The following is a 25,630-nucleotide window of genomic DNA, read 5'->3' as shown; positions in this document are numbered from 1 at the left end:
GGACGCACCAGGGCCTCTAGCCACTACAAAGGAACTCCAGACTCATGTGCCACCTTGTGTATCTGTCTTACATGGGTCCTGGGGAATTGAACTGAGGTCTTTTGGCTTTGCAGGCAAACACCTTAACCACTAAGGCATCTCTCCAGCCCCTTGTTTGTTTTGTTTTTCAAGGCAGGGTCTCACTCCAGTCCAGGCTAACCTGGAACTCATTCTGTAGCTCCAGGCTGGCCTCAAATTTTTGGTGATCCTCCTACCTTTTGCCTCCCAAGTACTGGGATTATAGGCATTCATCACCACTCCTGGCTATGCTTAGGATTTTTTTAAGTTTTTTTGTTAAATTTATTTTATTTATTTATGGAGGGGCAGAGAATGGGTGCACTAGGGCCTCTAGCCATTGAAGATGAACTCCAGTTACATGCACCACCATGTGCATCTGGCTTGCTTGGGTTCTGGGGGATTGAACCTAGGTCCTTAAACTTCACATGCAAGTAAGTGCCTTAACTGCTAAGCCATCTCTCCAGCCCATGTTCAGTTTATTTTTTTTTTAATTTTTAAAATTTATTTGAGAGATGGAGAAAAAGGTAGATAGAGAATGGGTGTGCCTCTGTAAACGAACTTCAGACACATATTCCACCTTATGTATCTGGTTTATGTGGGTCCTAGGGAATTGAACCTCGGTTTTTAGGCTTCACGGGCAAGCACCTTAACTGCTAAGCCATCCCTCCAGCCCTGTGTTCAGTTTTTTGAGACAAGGTCTGACTGTGCAACTCAAACTGGCTGCAACATCACTACATAGCCCAGTCTGAGCTCAAACTCGCAATTGTCCTGCCCACATTAATGCAGTAGTGTGGATTAGCTCCTGGTCTGTATTTTGGTACGATCAGTATTCTCCGCATGCTTGGGAGCCATTCCCTTTCCTAACAGTATGGGCTCAGCTTGAGACTTTTCACGTTTAGTTTTCTTTAGCCTATTACAGATGCTCCTGTGTTCTCTGGCTTTCCTGAAGAATGCAGCAAGCTGTTTTATACAGTGTTCCTCACTTTGCATCTGTCAGTGTTTCCCATGATTAGATTTAGGTTACGCACCCCAGGCCATATACAGGGTAACTGTTATGATTTCATTCTCCTGCAAGTGTCTGGAGACACTTGACATCTCTCTGTCACACTAGAGATGATGATTTTGAGTTCTTGGTATGGGGGTTCTGCCAGTGTCTTAATTCTAGGGCCTCGTCTTCCTGTCCATTAAAAACCAGTCAGTATAGCCAGGCATGGTGGCACATGCCTTTAGTCCCAGCACTCGGGAGGCAGAGGTAGGATCACCGTGAGTTCAAGGCCATCATGAGACTACATAGTGAATTCCAGGTCAGCCTGAGCTAGAGTGAGACCCTACCCCGAAAAACAAACGAACAAAAACAGGCAGCTTAGAGGCAGACTATGCAAGTATCTTGCTCTTCACTAGACTTAATACCCTAGATTTAACATCCATTTGTTATTTTGGTCTACACAAACCTTTATTTATGATAGTTGCAAAATGCTTATTTATTTCAACTCACTACTTCCACACTGGTGTTTTTTGGGGACTGATCATTGTCACAAAATTCAACACTTAATATCTGTTTTAGTAGTGACAGGAAACAAATGGTACATACAAAAGAGTCTAAGTGCAAAGATTTTATTGAAGGAATGATTTACTGACATGTGTCCACAATTAAGGAAATCAACAAGGAATGAATGATGAAGCTCCGAGAGTCTTGCAGCCATGGGAAGCCATCACCCACCATTGGCCTGCAGAGGGGGGCAGGCAGTTTCCAGTATGATAAAACCTAGAGGAACCTCCTACAAGTGCTGTGGCTGTAGGCAAAACAGCCACTGGGTGGAGGGGGGGGATCTGGAGAGAGCTCAGTTAAAGGTACTTGCTTGCAAAGCTTCCTGGCCCAGGTTCAATTCCCTAGCCACCCATGTAAAGCTAGATACAGAAAGTGGTGCATTTGTCCAATGTTCATTGCAGCAGTAAAATAACCTGGCATACACATGCACACATATACAAATTAGTACATAATTAACAGTTTACTAAAACGAACCGGGCGTGGTAGTGCACATCTTTAATCCCAGCACTCCGGAGGCAGAGGTAGAGGGATTGCCGAGAGTTCAAGGCCACCCTGAGACTTCATAGTGAATTACAGGTCAGCCTGGACTAGAATGAGACCCTACCTTGAAAAAAGTTTACTAAAATGAGGGGAAAAAAAAAAATCCAGGGCTGGAGAGATGGCATAGCGGTTAAGCGCTTGCCTGTGAAGCCTATGGACCCCGGTTCGAGGCTCGGTTCCCCAGGTCCCACGTTAGCCAGATGCACAAGGGGGCGCACGCGTCTGGAGTTCGTTTGCAGTGGCTGGAAGCCCTGGTGTGCCCATTCTCTCTCTCACTCTCTATCTGCCTCTTTCTCTCTCTGTCACTCTCAAATAATCAAATAAATAAATAAAAATCTTTTAAAAATATCCGGCACATACCTTTAATCTCAGGTAGGTGAGAGGATCTCAGTGAGTTTGACTCCAGCCTGAGACTACAGAGTGAGTTCAGGTCAGCCTGGTCTAGAAGGAGACCTTACCTCGAAAAAAACAAAATAAGAAACAAGTCAGTAGAGGCACAGAAGCAAGGTAGGGGAGAGCTTGGAGAGTGTATGTTTCAGTGTGGCTGTACCCTGTAGCTTATGTACATGGTAGCCTGCCCTCCTGTGTTGTGGAGTGCCAGTGTGTGATGTTTGCACTGGTCAGGGTACATTTCCCAGAACACTGCCTTGTTTGTTTGTTTTTAATTATTTATTTATTTATTTGAGAGCGACAGACACAGAGAGAAAGACAGATAGAGGGAGAGAGAGAGAATGGGCGCGCCAGGGCTTCCAGCCTCTGCAAACGAACTCCAGACGCGTGCGCCCCCTTGTGCATCTGGCTAACGTGGGACCTGGGGAACCGAGCCTCGAACCGGGGTCCTTAGGCTTCACAGGCAAGCGCTTAACTGCTAAGCCATCTCTCCAGCCCTGCCTTGTTTTTTTTAATATTTTATTTTTACTTATTTATTTGACAAAGAAAGAGGGAAAGGAAGGGGAGGGAGAAAATGGGCATGACAGGGCCTCCAGCCACTGCAAACGAACTACAGACACATGCGCCCCCTTGTGTATCTGGCTAATGTGGGTCCTGGGGAATCGAACCAGGGTCCTTTGGCTTTGCAGGCAAATGCTTTAACCGCAAAGCCATCCCCCTCCAGTCCAGAATACTGCCTTATTAAGGGAGGTATGACTGTGCTGACTTCTTGTTCATATAGAGTTCTAGAGCAGGAGGCAGGAAGTCTAGACCATGCAGAGCTCCTACTCCACAGGGAACATTCAGAGATGGAGAGGCAAATGGCAGCATAACCAGCTCCTGGCAGAGAAAGATCTCTGAGGGGCTAGAACTTAGAAAAACTTATCATTCATTTGTCCATCCTGAAAATGAGTGTAAACTTTATGTATCTGAATCTATAGGGTTTTTTTTTTTTTTTTTTTTTTTTTGAGGCAAGCTCAACATACTGGCCCTTTTTATGTATGAGAGAGAGAATTTGCATACTAGGGCTCCAGCCACAGCAATCGAACTCTGGACACATGCACCCCCTTGTGCATCTGGCTTACATGGGACCTGGAGAGTCGAACATGAGTCTGAGCCTTCACAGGCAGGCGCCTTAACCACTAAGCCATTTCTCCAGCCCTGCATCTCTAGATTTTTAATAAGCAGATAATTCAAAGCATGTTCTTAGATGGAAAGAGTGAATTCTATAGATATCTTGTTTCTTGCTACTTGAATCTATCATTTTTATAGTTGTCAGGTGAAATTTAAGAAGTAGTAGCTAGGGAATAATGTTACAGTAATTCTAAAGTTTGGGCAAGAATAACCAAGAATTTAAAAAAATATTTATTTGGGGGCTAGAGAGATGGTCCAGTGGTTAAGGGGCTTACAAATATAAAAATAGAAAAAGAAGTATTAGCCGGGCATGGTGGTGCACACCTTTAATCCTACCACTTGGCAGGATGAGGTAGGAGGTGTGAGTTTGAGGCCAGCCTGCAACTACGTAATGAATTCCAAGTCAGTCTGAGCTACAGTAAGACCCTAACTAAAAAAAAAAAAAAAAAAAAGGATTAACATGTGTCCCATTGTTTCTAGATAGGACAAGCCTGGTGAACTTTGCAAAAAACCTAGTCTGAGATTTGTAAAGCTGCCAAAATATTCAAAGTCAAATGAGAATGTATAAACAGACATGTTACCAGCTGTTGTACAGCATTTGTGTTCTGGTGATAATGAGTCTCTGCTGGGACACAGAAACCCAGAGGGATTGAGGATGTAAACTTCAGAAACTAAATTCCTTCCTGTATTATCATTCCTGGCCAGAGTTGTGTGTTTTCTCTGCATGTGAAACTATCAAGCATAATTCCTCAAGGGGACGTGCTCATTACAGTATTAAGGATAACAAATTGTATTACTGAATAAATAATAGCAAGCCAAGCATGAACTAATGGTGAAAGACTGTCAGGAACTAAGAATTTATAATTAATCCAATTCTATGCAGAATTATGACTAAACTACTATAAACCAATATAATTGGAAGAAAGATTATATTTGAAATGAGATGTGGTAGTACATATCTTTAATCCTAGCAACTTGGGAAGCTGAGGCAGGATGGACTGCAAGTTCCAGGCCAGCCTAGGCGTCATGGTGGGTTCCAGGTTAGCCTAAATGACTGAAATACTGTCTTAAAAAAAAAAAAAAAAAAAAGAGGCTGGGTGTGGCAGTGTACACCTCTAATCCCAGTACTCGGGAGGCAGAGGTAGGAGGATTGCTGTAAGTTTGAGACTACGTAGTGAGTTGAGAAACCAAAAAATAAAAAATTTACTTACTTGAGAGGAGGGGGGGCAGATGGAATAAGCACAGCAGGGCCTCCTCCTAGCCACTGAAAACAAACTCCAGACACATGTGCCACCTTGTGCATCTGGCTTTACATGGGTCCTGGGAAACTGAACCTGGGTCCATTGGCTTTGTCAACAAGCATCTTAACTGCTAAGCCATCTTTCCAGCTCCTAGTTTTCTGGTTTTTGGGGTTTTCTTTTCTTCTAATAAGAATTCTTTCTTCGTAGGGCTGGAGAGCTGGCTTAGGGGTTAAGGCACTTGTTTACAAAGCCTAGCAGCCCAAGGTCAATTCTCCAGGACCCACATAAAGCCAGATGCACGATGTGGCACATGTATCTGGAGTCCACAGTAGCTGAAGGCCCTGGTGTGCCCATTTTCTCCATCTGTCTCTCTTCTATCTGTCTCTGCTTGCAAATAAATAAGTAAAAATATTTTTTAAAAAAGAATTCTTCTTTTCAACTAGTCTCTCTTCTATTTTGATGTCATCATTTTTTTTTTTCCTCCTACTCTGCAGGTCTTGTGTAGGTAATGTCAAGTACTGTGAGGTCATGAATATCTAGGCCATTTTGTGCCTAGAAGTCAGCATTGTAAGCACTCCTTTCTTTCCTTTGTTTCTTGAGTTCTTTCCACAACCTCTTTGGCTCTCTTACATTCTTTCTGCCATCTCTTTGGTTTTTTTAAGGTAGGGTCTCACTTTAGCTCAGGCCACCACTGCAAGCTCTTTTGCATTGTTCCTTGAACCTTGGAAGTGATAGAGACGTCTCACTTGGTGTTGAACATTCCACTGTCAATACTTCTCAGAACTATGGTGACATTTTAGTTAGCCCAGTGCTTACTGCCATCTAAAAAGGGAATCTTGCTGGGTGTGGTGGTGCACGCCTTTAATCCCAGCACTCGAGAGGCAGACGTTGAAGGATCACCATGAGTTCGAAGCCACCCTGAGACTACATAGTGAATTCCAGGTCAGCCTGAACTAGAGTGAGACCCTACCTCAAAAAATGAAAACAAAAAATAAATAAATAACAAAAAGAGAATCTTCTTGAACCAAAAGTGAGATTATCATTAATATATGGGCATAAACATAAACATTAAAAGTGCTTAGAGGGCAATTTGGTAGGCATGTCACTCCCTTTTCTTTTATAAAGTTTTTTTTTTAATAAACAAGTTTTTTTTAATTTTTTATTTATTTATTTGAGAGCGACAGACACAGAGAGAAAGACAGATAGAGGGAGAGAGAGAGAATGGGCACTCCAGGGCTTCCAGCCTCTGCAAACGAACTCCAGACACGTGTGCCCCCTTGTGCATCTGGCTAACGTGGGACCTGGGGAACCGAGCCTCGAACCAGGGTCCTTAGGCTTCACAGGCAAGCACTTAACCGCTAAGCCATCTCTCCAGCCCTAAAGTTTTTTTAAAAAAATTATATGCTGTTTACTTATTTACTTGAGAGGAAGGGGGAGGCAGATAGAGAGACTAGGCACTCCAGGGCCTCCAGCCACTGCAAATGAATTCTAGATACATGCACAACCTTGTGCATCTGGCTTTCGTGGGTACTTAGGCTTTGCAGGCAAGCACCTTAACTGGTAAGCCATCTCTCCAGTCCTCTCTTTTTCTTTCTTTCTTTCTTTTTTTTTTTTAAAAAAAAAAAAGGTTTGTCTTTAATTTCTTCTTGCATTTTACCATATGCATCCAAAAGAAACCAGGTGGGTACCCTCAGCGCTTTGCTTGGAAAGCTCCTTGGCTGGACTGCCCATCATGCATTAGTACATTTCTGTGTACCTAAAGCATAATGAAGATCTTCTTGTCTCTGAGTTGTCTCTTATGTCCTTTGAAACTTTTTCACAGGCAGCCTCTTCAAATTCCATAGTTCAGATACTCAGAGTGGTACATGCATGTGGAGTTTGTTCACAGTGGCAAGAGGCCTTGGTGCCTGTTTCTGTCTCTCTCTCATTTCAAATAAATAAATGAAAATATTTTTAAAAACACAGAGCTCTAAAACACAAACCAACATTTGTGGGAAGTCCTGGCTCCTACCTGCTGCTCCATTCTGATGCCTCCCACACTTCCTTCCTTCCTGTGTCGTGTGTCGTGTGTGTGTGTGTGTGTGTGTGTGTGTGTGTTAAATATTTTGTTTTTTTTTTTTTTGAGCTAGGGTCTCACTCTAGCCCAGGCTAATCTGGAATTCACTATGTAGTTTCAGGGTGGCCTCAAACTCATGGCGATCCTCCTACCTCTGCCTCTCAAGTGCTGTGATTAAAGGTATGTGCCACTATGCCCGGCTTATTTTTATTTTTTACTTTTGTTTTTTGAGGTAGGGTCTCACTCTAGCTTAGGCTGACCTGTAATAAACTCTGTATTCTCAGGGTGGCCTCGAGCTCAAGGCGATCCTCCTACCTCTGCCTACCAAGTGCTAGGATTAAGGGCGTGTGTCACCATGACTGGCTCTTTTTTTTTTTTTAATTGTTGGTGACAACTTTTATTTTAATTGAATTTATTTACAATATATTCATTTATTTTTCTGGCACTAAATGTTTTAATGCATGCTTAGATTTTTTTTAACCAACACAACTGACAGGGACAGAATAGTTTATCCCATAAAAAGTTTCTTCTTGCCAAGCATGGTGGTGCACACCTTTAATTCCAGCACTGGGGAGGCAGAGGTAGGAGGATTGCTATGAGCTTTGAGACCAGCCTGGAGCTACAGTAAGGCTTTGCAAGCAGGAAACTTTAACCACTGAGCAGTCTCCTCAGCCCCTAAAGGAAACTTTGTTTTTTGAGGTAGGGTCTTCCTCTAGCCCAGGCTGACCTGGAATTCACTATGTAGTCTCAGGGTGGCCTTGAACTCATGGCAATCCTCCCTCCTGAGTGCTGTGATTAAAGGCGTGTGCCTCCACGATGCCCGGCTATATTCTTATTTTCTAATGAGATGCTTATTTATTTGAGCCTATCTTATTATTAATGTTTTGTCTGAAGCATCTTAAATATATTTTTCCATTTCTGGTTCTTTTACTCTCTCTCTCTCTCCCTCCTTCCTTCCATCCATCTATCCATCCATCCATCCCTCTTTTCCTTCAATTGTTTTTAGACAGGGTCTCATTCTTTAGACTATACTTGCCAGTAACTTACTATGTAGCTCAGGCTGGCCTCCATCTTGAGGTAATTTTCTTGCCCCAGCTTCCCAAGTATTTGAACTACAAACATGAGTCACCATTCCCAGCAGATTTGTCTTTTTAACTTTTTTTTTTTTCTGAGATAGGGTCTCACTCTAATCCAGGCTGACCTGGAACTCGCTCTGTAGTTTCAGGCTGGCCTTGAACTCACAGGGATCCTCCTACCTCTGCCTCTTGAGTGCTGGGAGTAAAGGTGTACACTACCACACCCAGCATATGGTGATCCTTCTACTTCAGTTTTCCAGGTGCTGGAACTAAAGGTATGTACTCCCAAGTCTGGCTAAATATGTTGGGTGGATATGTTTGGTTTGCTTGTTGTTTAGAAAATAAACGGGATAGGGTGCTAGGCATAGTGACACATGCCTGTAATTTTAGCACTACAGGAGCAGAGGCAGGAGATTTGCCACAAATTCAATGCCAACTTGGTCTACATAGTCACAGGTCAGCTTGGCTGCAGAGTGAGACCTTCTCTCTCTCTCTTTTTTTTTTTAATTTTTATTAACATTTTCCATGATTATAAAATATATCCCATGGTAATTCCCTCCCTCCCCACCCCCACACTTTCCCATTTGAAATTCCATTCTCCATCATATTACCTCCCCATTACAATCATTGTAATTACATATATACAATACTCAGTAACAGGAGCACAGCAGTGAACATGACTGGCTCTTTTTGAGAAAGGGTTTCACTCTAGCCCAGGGTGACCCTCCTAGCTCTGCCTCCCAAGTGCTGAAACTGTGTACCATCACTCCTGGCTACTTCAGATGTGTGCTACAACATGATTTCATTTCTCACTTTAACTCTGTTCCTATGCTGTTTGTCTGTTGAGACATGACAAATTGCCTTAAGGCCTATTAGCAGCTTATAACAACAAACAACAAGTTTCTGTGAGTCAGACTTTGCTGTAGCTCATCTAGCTGCTCCAAGCGCCAGATCTATCAAAAGAAGTTGCAGCCCATGATGCACCTCCAGGCCTAGCTGGCAGAGGACCCACTTCCCGCTCACTTGTAACCTTTGGCAGGCTTAAGGTCCTCCCTGGCTGTTGGCTGGAGGTGTCAGGTCTTACAGCTGGCTTCCCTTGTAACAAGCCAGCAGAGGGAGTGCCTGAAATGAAGACAGAGACTGTAGCCTACTGTCACGAGCACCCAGCACTTCAGCCACATTCTGGTTGTCAGAAGCAAGTCAAGAGATGAACTCGGACGGATTCATGCAGTCATAAAATACCAGAGGAAGAGGCCAGCGGGGCTCCATTTCAGAGGATGCCCTCTCAAATAGCAAAGTACATGTGTCTTATGATGTGCCCACAAACATTTCTAGCATGAAAATTATTTTAAAAGGCTTTAAGATTGTCTAGAAAAATGAGCCGTACAGAACTAGCCTCACAATATTTCTGCAAGTTTTTCTTGTAACTTGTAAAACTTTGCTCCAGCCTTGTTTTGTTTTGTTTTGTTTTGTTTTGTTTTGTTTTGTTTTGTTTTGTTTTGTTTTGTTTTGCAAGGTAGGGTCTCACTCTAGCCCAGGCTGACCTGGAATTCACTATGGAGTCTCAGGGTGGCCTTGAACTCACAGTGATCCTTCTACCTCTGCCTCTCAGTGCTGGGATTAAAGGCGTGTGCTACCACCCCCTGGCTTGTAACTTGTAAAACTTTGGTTATCTGAAACCCTTGTGGGATAAACCATTCTGGAAAGTGGCTCCTAAATAGATTTTGCCCCCATTAATGGACCAAATCTTAATAATTTAGTATAGAATTCTTTTTTTTTGTTTTGTTTTTTTGTTTTTTTGAGATAGAGTCTCACTTGAGCCCAGGCTGACCTAGAATTCACCATGTAGTCTAGGGTACCTTCAAACTCACAGTGATCCTCCTACTTCTGCCTCCAGAGTGCTGGGATTAAAGGCATGTACCACCACGCCTGGACTAGAATTCTTTTTTTTTGAGGTAGGGTCTTGCTCTAATCAAAGCTGACCTGGAATTCACTATGTAGTCTTAGGGTGGCCTTGAACTCACGGCCTCTGCCTCCCGAGTGCTGGGATTAAAGGCATGCGCCACCACACCTGGCTAGAATTCTATTTTTTAAATAGTTATTTACTTTCAAGCAGAGAGAGAATGGGTGCACCAGGGTCTCTTGCCACTGCAAATGAACTCCAGATGCATGTGACACTTTATGCATCTTGCTTTATGTGGGTACTGAGGGATTGAACCCCCAGGCCAGCAGGGTTTGCAAGCAAGTGCCTTTAACCACTGAGCCATCTCTTCAGCCTTAGACTTCCATTTTTTATTCAAATTTATTGTTCATTTGCAGGGAGACAGACAGAGGAAAGGAGGGAGACAATGAGTGCATCAGGGCCTCCTGCCACTGTAAACAAACTCCAAGTGCATATGCCACTTTGTGCATCTGGCTTTATATGGGCATTGGGGAATTGAACCTGGCCATCAGGCTTTACAAGCAAGTACATTTAACCACTGAGCCATCTTTTCAGCTCTGGCATTCAATTTTTAGCCTCATACTTCATTTGTCTTCCTCAGCAAGTTACAAAATGCACTTGCCTTCATAATGACTACCCATATTAAGACGATATATCCTTTAAGGCCTGGCTCTCTACAGTGGCAATTAATATGCAAACATTATGGTAATTAATAATTTTTCTACAGAATATATCATTGTATATACATTGACTATATTGCTTTTTTTGTTTGCTTGGTTTTTTTGTTTTGTAATGCTAGGGATTGAATTTAGGAACTCATGCATGCTAGGCAAGCACTCTGCTGCTGAGCCACACACCCATCTCCTCACTGTGAGAGTCAATAGTCAGGTGGTTTACACTGAGCCAAGCCCTCCTAGCCTCTCACTGTAGATTCTAGATAAGTACTGTTCCACTGAACCACACCCCCAGTTCCTCCCTGGAGCATTCTAGTCAAGTGCTGTGCTGCTGAGCCACACTCCGTTTCCCTCCTTTTTTGAGATTGGGTCTCACTGTAGCCTAGGCTGGCCTCAAACAGACAGTGATCCTCCTGTCTCAGCCTCAGTGCTAAGATTATAGGTATGAATCATCATGCCTAGCTTTTTATTTTATTTTATTTTATTTATTTTATTTTATTTTATTTATTTTATTTTATTGAGGTAGCCTTATATAGTAGCCCAGGCTGGTTCCAAACTCACTGTGTAGCAGAGGGTGACCTTGTACCCCTGGTTTTCCTGCCTTCCCCTTGTGAGTGCTGGGATCACGGACATGCACTATTGCACCCTTTTATTTATCTATTCTAATTGTGGAGGGATTTTTTTGTTTGGTTTTTAGTGGTTTTTTTTTTCTTTTCATAATTTTTATTAACATTTTCCATGATTATAAAAAATGTCCCATGGTAATACCCCCCCACTTTCCCCTTTGAAATTCCATTCTCCATCATATCTCCTCCCCATCTCAATCATTGTACTTACATATATACAATACCAACCTATTAAGTACCCTTCTCCCTTCCTTTCTCTTCCCTTTATATCTCCTTTTTAACTTACTGGCCTCTGCTACTAAGTATTTTCCTTCTCACGCAGAAGCCCAATCATCTGCAGCTAGGATCCACATATGAGAGAGAACATGTGGCACTTGGCTTTCTGGGCCTGGGTTACCTCACTTAGTATAATCCTTTCCAGATCCATCCATTTTTCTGCAAATTTCATAACTTCATTTTTCTTTACTGCTGAGTAGAACTCCATTGTATAAATGTGCCACATGGTTTTTAGGCTTTTTGAGGTAGGGTCTCACTCTATTCCAGGCTGTCCTGGATTTCACCATGTAGTCTCAGAGTGGCCTTGAACTCAGTGATCCACCTACCTCTGCCTCCCAAGTGCTGGGATTAAAGGCATGCACCACCATGCCTGGCTTTATTTATCCATCATGTGCATCTAGCTTATGTGGGACCTGGATAATTGAACCTGGGTCTTTAGGCTTCAAAGGCAAGCACCTTAACTGCTAAGCCATCTCTCCAGCCCTTATTTATCCATTCTAAAATATATTTTATTTATTTATTTATTTATTTATTTATTTTTAATTTTATTTATTTATTTATTTGAGAGTGACCGACACAGAGAGAAAGACAGATAGAGGAAGAGAGAGAGAATGGGCGCGCCAGGGCTTCCAGCCTCTGCAAACGAACTCCAGACGCGTGCACCCCCTTGTGCATCTGGCTAACGTGGGACCTGGGGAACCGAGCCTCGAACCGGGGTCCTTAGGCTTCACAGGCAAGCGCTTAACCGCTAAGCCATCTCTCCAGCCCTTATTTATTTGAGAGAGGGAGAGAATGGGTGAACTAGGGCCACCAGCCACTGCAAACGAACTGCAGACACATGCACCCCCTTGTGAATCTGGCTAACGTGGGTCCTGGAGAATCAAACCAGGATCCTTTGTCTTTGTAGGCAAATGCCTTAACCCCTAAGCCATCTCTCTAGCCCTATTTATCTGTTCTAAATGTGTTATCCTACAGTTCTGCCTTTGTCACACAGTGTCTGGAAATGAGGGTCTTTTTTCTTTTTTGACTCTTCATATTCTTTTTTTTTTTTAATTTTACCACTGGGCATGCCTTTACTTATGCTAAACACATGTTTTTATATATTGAAAATAACTTTTCTTTTTTGGTTTTTTGAGTTTGCAGCATGGTGGTGCATGCCTTTAATCCCAGTACTCGGGAGGCAAAGGTAAGAGGATCACTGTGAGGTTGAGTACACCCTGAGATTACCTAGTGAATTCCAGGTCAGCCTGGGCTAGAGTGAGACCCTACCTCAGGGGAAAAAAAGGAAGAAAGAAAAGAACTTTTTTTTTTTTTTAAATTTTTATTTATTTATTTGAGAGCGACAGACACAGAGAGAAAGACAGATAGAGGGAGAGAGAGAGAGAATGGGTGTGCCAGGGCCTCCAGCCTCTGCAAACGAACTCCAGACGCGTGCGCCCCCTTGTGCATCTGGCTAACGTGGGACCTGGGGAACCGAGCCTCGAACCGGGGTCCTTAGGCTTCACAGGCAAGCGCTTAACCGCTAAGCCATCTCTCCAGCCCAAGAAAAGAACTTTTATAAGTTAAAAAATATTTATTCATTTGAGAGAGAGAGTATGGGTATGCCAGGGTCTCCTGCCAGTGCAAATGAACTCCAGATGCATGTGCCACTTTGTGCATTTGGCTTTACATAGGTACTGGGAAATTGAAACCAGACCATCATATTTTGCAAGCAAGTACCTTTAACTTCTGAGTCATCTCTCCTGCCCCAAGATAACATTTATAATAAAAATATTATTTGTTTTATTTTTTTAAATATTTTTTATTTATTTATTGGGGGGGGTGGGCAGATGGAGAGAGAATGGGTTACCAGGGTCTCTAGCCACTGCAAATGAACTCCAGACACATGCGCCACCTTGTACATCTGGCTTACGTGGGTACTGGGGAATTGAACCTGGGTCCTTAGGTATCACAGGCAAGTGCCTTAAGTGCCAAGCCATCTCTCCAGTCCATAATTTTATGTTTTTATTCTTGTGTAACATTTTTAGAGAAGAGAGAGAGAGCAAATTGGTGCACCAGGGTCTCAGCCACTGAAATCAAACTCTAGATGCTTACACCACCTAGTGGGCATGTGCAACCTTATGCTTACCTCACCTTTGTGCATCTGGCTTACATGGGATCTGGAGAGTCGAACATGGGTTCATAGGCTTCACAGGCAAGCGCCTTAACTACTAAGCCTATCTTTAGTCCTATAAGATTTTTTTTTTTTTTTTGGTTTTTCAAGGGAGGGTCTCTCTCAAGCCCTGGCTGACCTGGAATTAAGGGTAGCCTCGAAGTCACAGCAATTCTCCTACCTCAATATTTTATTTTTATTTATTTATTTATTTATTTGACAGAAAGAAAGAGGCAGAGAGAGAATGGGTGCACCAGGGCCTCCAGGCACTGCCTTTCCAGACACATGTGCCACCTTGTGCATCTGGCTTATGTGGGTCCTGAGGAATCAAACCTCAGTCCTTTGGCTTTGCAAGCAAGTGCCTTAACCACTAAGCCATCTCTTTAGTCCTATAAGATTATTTTGGGGGGAGGGTTTTGAGGTCAGTCTTGCTGTAGCCCAGGCTGACCTGGAATTCACTATGTAGTCTCAGGGTAGCCTCAAACTCAAGGCAATTCTCCTACCTCTGCCTCCTGAGTGCTGGGATTAAAGGCGTGTACTACCACGCCTGCCTTAGATTTGTTTTTCTTTTTAATATTTTTATTTATTTGACACAGAGAGAGAATGGGTGTGCCAGGGCCTCTAGCCACTGCAAACGAACTCCAGACACATGTGCCACCTTGTGCATCTGGCTTACGTGGGTACTGAGGAGTCAAACCTCAGTGCTTTGGCTTTGCGGGCAAGAGCCTTAACTGCTAAGCCATCCCTCCAGCCCTTGTTTTTTTTTGTTTTTGCTTGACTGGTTTCTTTTTAAGTTTTATTAGCATTTTCCATGATTATAAAAAAATATTCCATGGTAATTCCCTCCATCCCCCCCCCCCACTTTCCCCTTTGAAATTCCATTTGTTTTTGTTTTTTTAAGGTAGGGTCTTGCTGTAGTCCAGGCTGACTTAGAATTCACTATGTAGTCTCAGGGTGGCCTTGAACTCATAGTGATTGTCCTATCTTCTGAATGCTGGGATTAATGGTATGTGTCACCATGCCCAGTAATTATAAGATTTTATGAGTTTAAAAGTAGATATTATTTTAAGAATCATATAGTGGGCCTGGGGAGATGGCTTAGTTGGTAAAGTGCTCACTTTACAAGTATGAAGACCTGAGTTCTATTCCCAGAACCCACGTAAAAAATGTCTGACCTGGGCTGGAGAAATGGCTTAGCAGTTAAGGGGCTTGCCTACAAAGCCAAAGGACCCAGGTTTGATTCCCCAGAACCTATGTAAGCCAGATATATAAGGTGGTGCATGTGTCTGGAACTCTTTTGCAGAGGCTGGAGGCCCTGATGTGCCCGTTCTCTATATATATCTGCCTTTCTCTGTCTTTAAAAAAAAAAAAAAAAAAAAGCCTGACCTGCAATGATATTCTTATAGTTCTAGCTCTCTAGAGGTGGAGAGGACAGATCCCTGGGGCTTTCTGGTCAGCAAGTCTAGCATAATTGGTAAGCTTCAACCGGAGGAAAGATTACACCCCCACACATGAACACACACATGCACACACAAAGAATCATCTAATACATCATGATAGCAATAGTAGGTAAGTCAAGGAAAGTAAAGTTGAACCGTATCCATGATTGTAGCTGTGGAGAATTCAGTGACAGCTCAGAGGAACATATTCTAGAATGACTGGAACTTGCCATGTCTGTTGAGTTTTGTGTGTGTTTCTTCCTCAGCCATTCTTCATGCACTCCTAGCCAGCTGGCTGAGGGGCGCTGGGTCAGTAACACTGCAGGGGATGGAGGTGGCGGGGGTCCTCTTCAGTCTTGCCACTGTGGTGCCCTTGAACTGACAGGCTTCTCTCATTTCAGACTCGAAAGTGAAGCAGTAAATCCCATCTTGTGCTTGGCACCATGGATGTCCTGACACATTTGTCTCCTTAAGCTCATGCCTGCTTTGATTTTTCCAGGTCTATAAAGGAGAATTTCAACTACCTGACTTTCTTAAAGAAAAACCCCAGGTACTGTACACTGTGTCCGCTTTCCCCTCTTTTGTGTAAGAGATGGGCCCTTCCATCTAAGTAACCTTTTTGAGAGACAGTGAAACAAAAAACAAGAAAATTAGAGGAAAGCCAAGAACAGTCACTCACACCTGTCATCCCAACATTTGGAAAAGTAAGGCAGGAGGAAGATCATTGCATCATGTTCAAGGCCAGCCTGGGTTGCATAGTGAGACCCTGACTCAAAAAAAACAAACAAACAGAAATAGAAACTGGACGTGGTGGCGCACGCCTTTAATCCCAGCACTTGGGAGGCAGAGGTAGGTGGATCGCAGAGTTCAACGCCAGTCTGGGACTACAAAGTGAATTCCAGGTCAGCCTGGGCTACAGTGAGATTCTACCTTGAAAAACAAAACAAAACAAAACAAAAAAACAGAAAAAGAAAAATGATATTTGCTGGTGATAGAACATTGGCCTCTGGTATGAGTTGATCCTGACTTAAATAATTTAGCAGTCCTAATTACAGTGAGCTCATAATCTTCCAAATTTAAGGCAGGGCTGTGTTATAACCTAAACCTGATTGCTTGCAGTTGTACAGAAGCCATGCTGTGTTCCACATGGAAGGACAGTACCTTGGAGACTCTGCCTAGCCCACATAAAGCCAGACCCAAAGTGGCACGTGTATATGATGGTTCCTTTGTAGCAGCAGGAGACCACTATGCTGGGCATGCACTTTTTCTTTCCTTCTTGTTTTTTAAATAATTTATTTGACAGAAAGAAAGAGAGAAAGAGAGTGAGGGAGAGAGAAAGAGAATGGGTGTGGCATGGCTCCAGCCACTGCAAATGAACTCTAGACACATGTGCCCCCTTTTGCATCTGGCTTACGTGGGTCCTGGGGAATTGAACCTTTGACTATGCAGATAAATGCCTTAACTGCTAAGCCATCCCTCCAGCACCTTCTCTCTTTTTTCTTAAATATATTTTATTTATTTATTTGAGAGAGAGAGAGAATGGGCGTGACAGGGCCTCCAGCCTCCTCGTGCATCTGACTTACATGGGTCCTGGAGACTAGAACCGGGGTCCTTAGGCTTTGCAGGCAAACACCTTAACTGCTAAAGCCATCTCTCCAGCCTCCTCCCCCCCTTTTTTAATGAGAGAGAGAGAGAGAGAGAGAGGAAAATTTCCCAGAAGCTCCTGGCAAGTGCATCAGAGAACAGTAGAGTGAGAAGCCCTGCCTCAAAGGAAGTGGACAGGCTGGGACCAACCCGAAAGTTGTCTCTGACCTCTATAGGCACTATGAGCAGCTTACTGTGGTAACTTTATTTAAACACACACACACACACACCTATAAGAGATTCTATAAAGAATTTTGGTTTAGGGCTGGAGGGATTGCTTAGTGGTTAAGGTGCTTGCCTGCAAAGCCAAAGGACCCAGGTTCAATTCCCCAAGACCCACCCACATAAGCCAGAGGCACAAGGTAAGGTGGCAGGTGTCTGGAGTTTGTTTGTAGTGGCTAGTTGCCCTAGCATGCCCATTCTCTCCCTCTACCTGCCCCCCATCTCTGTGTCTCTCTCTCTCTTTCAAATAAGTAAATAAAGATAAAATTAAATTTAAAAATTTTTGTTTTAAATAAGAATGGAGGGCTGGGGCTAGAAAGATGGCTTAGCAGTTAAGGCACTTGCCTATTAAGCCTAAGGACCTTGGTTTGATTCTCCAGTACCTATGTAAGCCAGATGCACAGGGTGGTACCTGCATCTAGTTTGTTTACAGTGGCTAGAGGCCCTGGCGTGCCCATTCTCTCTCTCCCTCCCTCCCTCCCTCTCAAATAAGTAAGTAAACAAATAAAATATTTTTAAAAAACAAACAAAAGAATGGAGGGCTGGATAGTTGGTTTAGCAGTTAAGGCGCTTGCCTGCAAAGCCTAAGGACCCAGGTTTGACTCCCCAGAACCCATGTAAGCCAGGCGCACAAAGTGATGCACGCCCACAAAGTGCACATGCGTCTGGAGTTCTGCTGCAGGGGCTAGAGGCCCTGACATGCCAATTCTCTCTCTTTCTCTGTTGTTTTCCTCTCATAAAAAGAAAGAAAGAAAAGAAATTGAATGTTGGGTGTAGTGCTATATGTTACTACCAGTATCTGGGAGGGAGAGGTAGGAAGATTACAGTAAGTTCAAGGCCAGCCTGGGACAAAAATAGTGAATTCCAGGTTGGCCTGGGCTAGAGTGAGAAACTCTACCTTGGAAAAAAAGCAAAAGAAAAGAAAAGAAAAAAAGAGAGAGAGAGAGAGAGAGAAGAATGGAGGCTAGGCTGGGCTTAGTGGCTCACACCTTTAATCCCAGTATTCAAGAGGCTGAGGTTGGAGGATCACCACTAGGTCAAGGCCAGCCTGAGACTACATGAATTCCTGGTCAGCCTGGGCTAGAGTAAGACCCTATCTCGAAAAATCGAAGGGAAGAAAAATTTAAAAAAAAGAATGGAAACCCACTGGATGTGGCTGCACATGCCTACAATTCCAGCATTAAGAGACAGAGGCAGGAAGATTGCTGAAAGACCAGCCTGGTCTACATAGTGAGTTCCAGGTCAGCCAGAGCTACCAAAGAGACATACGAGGCCAGGTTTGGGAAAGCCCTGAATATAGCCACATGCCATCTTCCATGGAGTCCGGGTCTACTCATCTATGTGCTGTCTAATGAGGAAGCTCCCTGGACTCCAGCACCCGGTGTTTTAATTGAGGTTTAATTTTGTGGGCCTCTCTAGGCCAGACCGGCTCAAAGCCCAATCCTCTGACCATATGGTTAATCTTGTTGACCAGTCCTTACCCTGTCATCTCATCTCTTACCACTCAGCTGTTATCTGTGGGGCTCATGAGCTGCAAACACCCCCTCACTCAGGGTAGTCCCTGGAACATGGGAAAGACCAGGCCAGTTGCTTAGTTTGCAGCAGTTGCAGGCCGAGTTCCTCTGTGAACCAGGCCAGGGTTTCGGTGGGACCAGTCACTTTGTATACTTACCATCTCTTGCTTCCTTCAACAGACTGAGCAAGTGGAGTAGTAGTGGAGCCTGGACGCTGTCACAGTGAGGTAAGGCCTGACGGGTGCTGCTGGGCATGGGTTTTGCCACATGGGCTGTCAGTGGTTATGCCAGATGGAGGGCATGGATGGCTCTGGTAACACACCACCAGGGTTGGCAACTGGCTGTCACTTCCTGTATAGCATGAAAGACACACACTGCATGCCTTCCTTTCCAGATCTGTAAAATGAAGAGCGTCTTAATCAGAGTTTGAGGGTCAGATCTAGCCATAATGACATCTTCAAAGAACCTGGAACAGAGTAAGCATGGAAATAGTGTTAGATGCTGTTGTCCTCGTGAAGAGGGATTTAAAAGTATGAAAGATAAGAGCCCTGGAGACCAGGAAGCCCCATTTTCTATGAAGAAAACTAATCCAAGAGCCCAGTCCCTTGTCAGTCATGTCACAGAGCACCTCCTGACTTCCAGCCAGGGCTTCTGCCAGCATCCCCTGCTTTCTCTGCATCTGAACTTGAAGGTGTTTTTGCACTCATCCATGTATTTTGGGGTTGGTTGGCTTCTTATGTCACTCTTGTTCATTTTCATGTATTGTGATTAATTTCCCTGGTTCTGGTGCAGGGCAAGATGTGTGTCAGGTCAGCCAGGCCTCCTAAAGAAGTACCTCCTCTTCCGAAATGCACGAGCATTATCAGATCCACATCCAGGACACGAGCACCTTGGTGGCAAAGCTGACATATAGCTTCTAGAGCCAACCTCCCACCCAGGTCTTCCAGAAATCCTGTCAGCATGTTGAAACTTGAACATCAATTGGAACTTGAAAAATGTTTCTGAAAACACAGTACAGATTGCTTTCTCACAATTTTGCTGTTGGATTTTATTTATTTATTATTATTAATTTTATTATTTTATCTTATTTTGATTTTTCCAGGTAGGGTCTGACTGTAGCCCAGGCTGATGTGGAATTCATATGTAGTCTCAGGGTGACCTTGAACTCATGGTGATCCTCCTACCTCTGCCTCCTAAGTGCTGGGATTAAAGGCTGTGCCACCATGCCCAGCTTTATTTTTTATTTATTTATTTTTAAGAGAGAGGGACGAAGGGAGGGAAGAATGGGGACCCCAGGACCTTTAGCCACTGCAAATTAACTCCAGATGCATGTGCCCCCTTGTGCACATGTGTGACCTTGCATCCTTGCATCACCGTGTGGCTGGCTAATGTGGGACCTAGAGATTTGAACTTGAGTACTTAGGCTTCCCAGGCAAGTGCCTTAACTACTAAGCCATCTCTCTAGCCCTATTTTATTTATTTTAAAATGTGATTTTACATCATTTCAATTTAGTCTTTTTTAAAACTTTTATTTATTAGCGAGAGAGAGGAAGGAAGGGAAGGAAAGAGAGAGAGAGCCAGAGTGCAAACGAATTCCAAATGCATGCACCACCTTGTGCATCTGGCTTACATGAGTACTGGGGAATCAAACCTGGGTCCTTAGGCTTCACAGACAAATGCCTTAACCTCTCTAAGCCATTTCTCTAGCCCTAGATTTTCTTTCATTTTTAATTTTTATTTTATAGGGCTGGGATCTGGCTCAGTTGGGAAAACGTTTTCCTCTCATGCATGAAAACTTGGGTTCAAATCCCTAGTACCACATGAAGCAGGAATGGTGGTGCACACCTGTAATCCCAGCTCTTGAGAGGTAGAGGCAGGAGGATCAGGAGTTCAAGGTCTCAAAAAAAAAAAATATTGGGCTGGAGAGATGGCTTAGCGGTTAAGCACTTGCCTGTGAAGCCTAAGGACCCCGGTTCGAGGCTCGGTTCCCCAGGTCCCACGTTAGCCAGATGCACAAGGGGGCGCACGCGTCTGGAGTTCGTTTGCAGAGGCTGGAAGCCCTGGCGCGCCCATTCTCTCTCTCTCCCTCTATCTGTCTTTCTCTCTGTGTCTGTCACTCTCAAATAAATAAATAAATAAATTAAAAAAAAATATTTTTTTGCCAGGTGTGGTGACACACCTTTAATTACATCCCTCAGGAGGCTGAAGTAGGAGGATCTCTGTGTTCAAGGCCAGTCTGAGACTAATTCCAGTCAGCCTGGGCTAGAGCAAGACCCTACCTCAAAAAACAAAACAAAAATTTTTTTTTTATTTTATATAATAACCATGTATTGAGAAATACTCCATACCATTATACATACATATATGTGTGTATACATATAAGTACTATATGATATATAATGTATAACATGATATATATGATCTCATCAGTTCTCAGAGCATTCTGACAAGCATATGATTATTATTACTTCCATTGTACTAGTTGAGAAAGTTGAACAATCTGAACAACTTTTATTATTTGCTGTGGACATTACTATGTCATGTCAAAATCATGGGTGTCAGGCTGGAGGGATGGCTTAGCGGTTAAGGCATTTGCCTGCAAAGCCAAAGAACCCAGGTTCAATTCCCTAGGACTCATGTGAGCCAGATGTACAAGGGGACACACTTGTCTGGAGTTCATTTGCAGTGGCTGGAGGGCCTGTGGTGCTCATTCTTTCTTTCTGTCTCTGTCGTTCAAATAAATAAATATTAAAAAATCACGAGTGTCTTCAAGGCTGGAGAGATGGTTCAGTGGTTAAGGTGCTTGCCTGCAAAGCCTAAGGACCCAGGTTCAATTCCCCAGTACCCATGTAAAACCAGATGCACAAAGTGGCACATGTATCTGGAGTTTATTTATTTATATTAGACTAGGGCCCTGGTATGCCTATTCTGTCTCCCTGTCCTTCTCTCCTCCCCCCTCCTCTCTCTCCCTCTCTGCTATAAATAAATAAAAGTCATGTGTGTCTTCAGCTAATGACATCACTAGATTTCAGGACTTTGGCTGGCTTTTCACTAGGAGCAGATGCTGAGCTTATGTTACACTGTGCACATATGTGTATATGTGTAACAGCCACTGGGCTTCACGTCATTTTGCTTACTCAAATGTTCTCTAAATGTGTAGGCAATGCCCATCTCACCAACACACCCATGGGACTCACTCACCAACCACCTGTTTCATAAGGTAGAGTGTACATCCCCTGACTCCAGTCTGAGCATGGCTTCCAGGGTGGCATTTCACCCAGGTTTGCCTCTGGGGCAGGTGGGTTGTCCAAGGGCAATGGGAAAAGGACTTCAGATAAGCAGGGTAGGAGCACAGGGTTCCAGGATACCTTGCTCTAGTGTTTCCTGTCCCTCTGACATTTGAGCAGTGATCACTGTTCTCGGGAACCTTAGGTGAAAAGTCAGCCTGTTGACCTTGGCTACTCTATGTCAGGCCCTCTATGTAGCTTCATCAAAGATGACCCTTGCTGTCACTTAGAAAGGGTGGTAGCCCTCACTTTGGCTGCCTATTTTATATTTCAAAGGCAGTCATAGACATGTGGAAGCTTCCCTCAGCCCCTCAGCGGTGGTGTGCCTGTCCTCCTGCCTTCTCTTTTTCTAATATTCTAAAACTGCAGGAGCTCACAGAGCTCCTTCTACAAACCAGGATGCTGGCTGGGATGGGGCCCCGGCAGGGCAGACTGATCCAGGCCTGTAACCACATGCTGTTTGTTTACCCCAGGGAAGACTACTGCTGTCCCCTGCTGATGTCTCCTGTTCTCCTGCCACTGAGGGAGGAGGTGCTGCTCACATGGGCATGCTGACTGATTCCAAGGACGCCCATAGACCATGGAGGAGGAGCCCAGAGGGGACGCCTGCTTCGGTTGGAACTGCTCTTATCCTTACCGGATTCCAAACTTGGATTTCAAGGGGAGGGTTTACAAATCTCATTCTGTAAGCAAAAATTGGGATGTTTCATTTTGGAATAGGTTGTCTATACACGTTCCAATGTTTTGTAGAACACCTGTGCCTGTTTAAATGTATTGCTGTGGATAATATCAAATGTCTTAATTATTTAAATAATTACTTGTATTGTTTCTGAGAAGTTGGGAAACTACCGTATACATTTACAACTTAATGACTTTTGTATTTTATTTTTCAAAATAAAAGCTTTAAATGTGAAACATCCTAGTAGCTTCATGTTTTCCTTAAGTGATTTCAGAACAGCATAAGAGTTTATTGGGGGGGCTGGAAGGATGGCTTAGCAGCTAAGGCTCTTGCCTGCAAAGCCAAAGGATCTAGGTTTGATTCCCCAGGACCCATGTAAACCAGATGCACTAGGTGGTGCATGTGTCGGGAGTTTGTTTGCAGTGGCTGGAGGCCCTGGCATGCCCATTCTCACTTTCTCTCTCTCTCTCGAATAAATTAAAATAAAATATTTTAAAGAAAGAGTTTATTAGGGGCTGAAAGGGTGGCTCAATGATTAAGACGCTTTCTTGCAAAGCCAAAGGACCCAGTTTTGATTCCCCAGGCCCCACATAAGTCAGATGCACAAGGTGGCACATGCATCTGAAGTTTATTTGCAGTGGCTGAAGCCCTAGCATGCCCAATCTCCCTCTCTCCCTTTCTCTCTCTCAAATAAATAAAATAAAACATTGCCAGGTGGGATGGCACATGCCTTTAATCCCAGCACCCAGGAGGCAGAGGTAGGAGGATTGCCATAAGTTTGAGGCCACCCTGAGACTACAGAGTAAATTCCAGGTCAGCCCAGACTAGAGCAAGACCTTACCTGAAAAGAAATAAAATAAAAAAGTTAATAACAGCTTATTAGATGTTGGTGTTAACAACAGTGTGTCTAGTTGAGATGTCATAATCTCTTTTTTAATTAATTAATTGAGACAGAAAGAGAGTGAGTGAATGACCAGGAACTCCTGCCAATGCAAATGAACTCCAGACAAATGTGCTATTTTGTGCACCTGTTTATGCAGATGCCGGGTAATCAAACTCAGGCTGTCAGGCTTTGTACGCAAGCACCTTTAACCACTGAGCCAGTTCTCCAGTCCGAGGCATCATTTCTTAGTGAAGTTTTCTCTTCCTTTATTTCAGAAAGACCTATTCCCATCCAGTTCAGAATCCTGTTCTACTTCACTCTGGCATACTGTATTTAAGAATAAACTTACTGTTTGGAGCTGTTTTTAGGAAGACATTTGTTATGGAACACAGAAGAACTAAAAGATAACTGTCCCATTTATTATGTTCCATGTGCTACTCACTGAACATTATCATTATCCCAGCCCCAAAGTCTGTAACTGCAATATTTTTTCGCCCTGTCACTCAAGAAAAAAACAAGGGTCATCCTTAATTTCACCCTTTTCCACCCACTTAGAAAACCTTTGACCTTTATTAAATTCATCTGCTTCCCTCCAACTCCTCTGTCCCCAACCTCACCTTCTGTCACCTAGACTGTTAAAACACATCGTCTTGTAAACAGTTTCCCCATTTGCCCTCTTGTCCTGGCCCTGTCCCCCCTTAAAACTGCCCTACCTCATTTAGAGCAGCGGATCCAGTCTGGCTCAGACCTATCTCCCTGGAATGCCTTCCCTCTCCTGCTGGCCTGGTAGCCTCCTTCTCATTCTTGGGTCTGCGACTTACCTATCCTCAGGAATTTTCCCTAGCCTCTTTGAAAAGTGGACACTAGTATTAGCTACTTTTGCATGGTCATGACCAAGATTCCCAGCTCATGGTTTCAAAAAGCTTTCTGTTTTCCGTGGCAGGGAAGGTGTGGCAGAGCAAGTCCATGTGTGGCAGAGGCATGTTCACATCATGGCCAACCAGGAAGCAGAGAGCAAGGGATGGGTAGATAGACCCTTCAAAGTCCAGCCCCTCATGACCTACTAACACCAGGCTTTTAAAAGTTCCACAGCCGGGCTGGAGAGATGGCTTAGCAGTTAAGCGCTTGCCTGTGAAGCCTAAGGACCCCGGTTCAAGGCTCGACTCCCCAGGACCCACGTTAGCCAGATGCACAAGGGGGCGCACACATCTGGAGTTCGTTTGCAGTGGCTGGAGGCCCTGGCGCGCCCATTCTCTCCCTCTCTCTCTCTCTGCCTCTTTGTCACTCTCAAATAAATAAATAAAAATAACAAAAAGTTCCACAGCCTTAAATGGTACCACAAGCTGGGACCAAGTGCTCAAAATATGAGCTTGTGGGAGACTAACCAGTATAGCTACCTACTTCCTACCTTTCGTGTGTGTGTGTGTGTGTGTGTGTGTATGCGATGGGTGTGTATTTGTGTTCATGTGTTGGGGCACATGTATATGTGAGGGTACACATGCACTTGTGTATGTGAGGCCAAAATTGGGGTTTATAAGTTTGGGGACTCCTTCTGAACCCCAAAATCCTGCATCAGTATGGTTTTACTGTAGCCCAAACTGGTCTTGAACTCACAGAAACCCTCCTACCTCTGCCTCCCAAGTGCTGGGATTAAAGGTGTGCATCACCATGCCTGGCTTTGTGTGTGTGTGTGTTTTTCTCTCTCTCTCCTAGGTACTCTTTTTTTAATATTCTATTTATTTATTTATCTATTTATAAAAATTTTTTTTAAAAAGGAAGGGGCTGGAGGGTTTGCTCAGTGGTTAAAGCACCTGCCTGCAAAGCCTAATGTCCTGGGTTTGATTCCACAGTACCCACATACAGCCAGATGCACAAAGTGGCGCATGTGTCTGGAGTTCATTTGCAAAAACTGGAGGCCCTGGCATGTCTATTCTGCCTGCCTCTTCTATCTCACTCTGCTTTCAAATATATACATACATACGTACATACGTACGTACGTACATACATACATACATAAAATAAGCTTGCCTGGTATGTACAAAGCCCTAGGTTTTTAGCCCCAGCACCACATAAACTGCATGTGGTAACATATACCTATGATCTCAGTACTGGAGAAGTTGAGGCAGGAGGAAGACAAGAAGTTCAGTCATTTTTAGCTACATAGGAAGTTGGAGGCCAGCCTGGACTATAAAAGAAGAAAATGGAAGATG

The 25,630-nt window shown here is 43.8% G+C and overlaps 1 protein-coding gene across 4 annotated transcripts in view; it reads left to right on the top strand.

The window, feature by feature from the left end:
- Tpst1 (tyrosylprotein sulfotransferase 1) overlaps nucleotides 1-22,773 on the top strand; it is a 102,622-nt gene extending 79,849 nt beyond the window's left edge. For all 4 annotated transcript variants that reach the window (XM_045143372.1, XM_045143370.1, XM_045143371.1 and 1 more), the window contains 3 exons: nucleotides 15,691-15,741; nucleotides 18,752-18,798; nucleotides 22,332-22,773. In XM_045143372.1, coding sequence (XP_044999307.1) covers nucleotides 15,691-15,741; nucleotides 18,752-18,769 — 69 coding nt within the window. In that variant the 3' untranslated portion in view covers nucleotides 18,770-18,798; nucleotides 22,332-22,773. The remainder of the gene's footprint in view (nucleotides 1-15,690; nucleotides 15,742-18,751; nucleotides 18,799-22,331) is intronic.
- Nucleotides 22,774-25,630: the final 2,857 nt, after the last annotated feature.

Source organism: Jaculus jaculus, chromosome 2, assembly GCF_020740685.1.
Source record: "Jaculus jaculus isolate mJacJac1 chromosome 2, mJacJac1.mat.Y.cur, whole genome shotgun sequence".
Classification (NCBI taxonomy): domain Eukaryota; kingdom Metazoa; phylum Chordata; class Mammalia; order Rodentia; family Dipodidae; genus Jaculus; species Jaculus jaculus.
The sequence above is the reverse complement of the archived record's forward strand: the minus strand, read 5'-3'. Positions and strand labels throughout refer to the sequence as shown.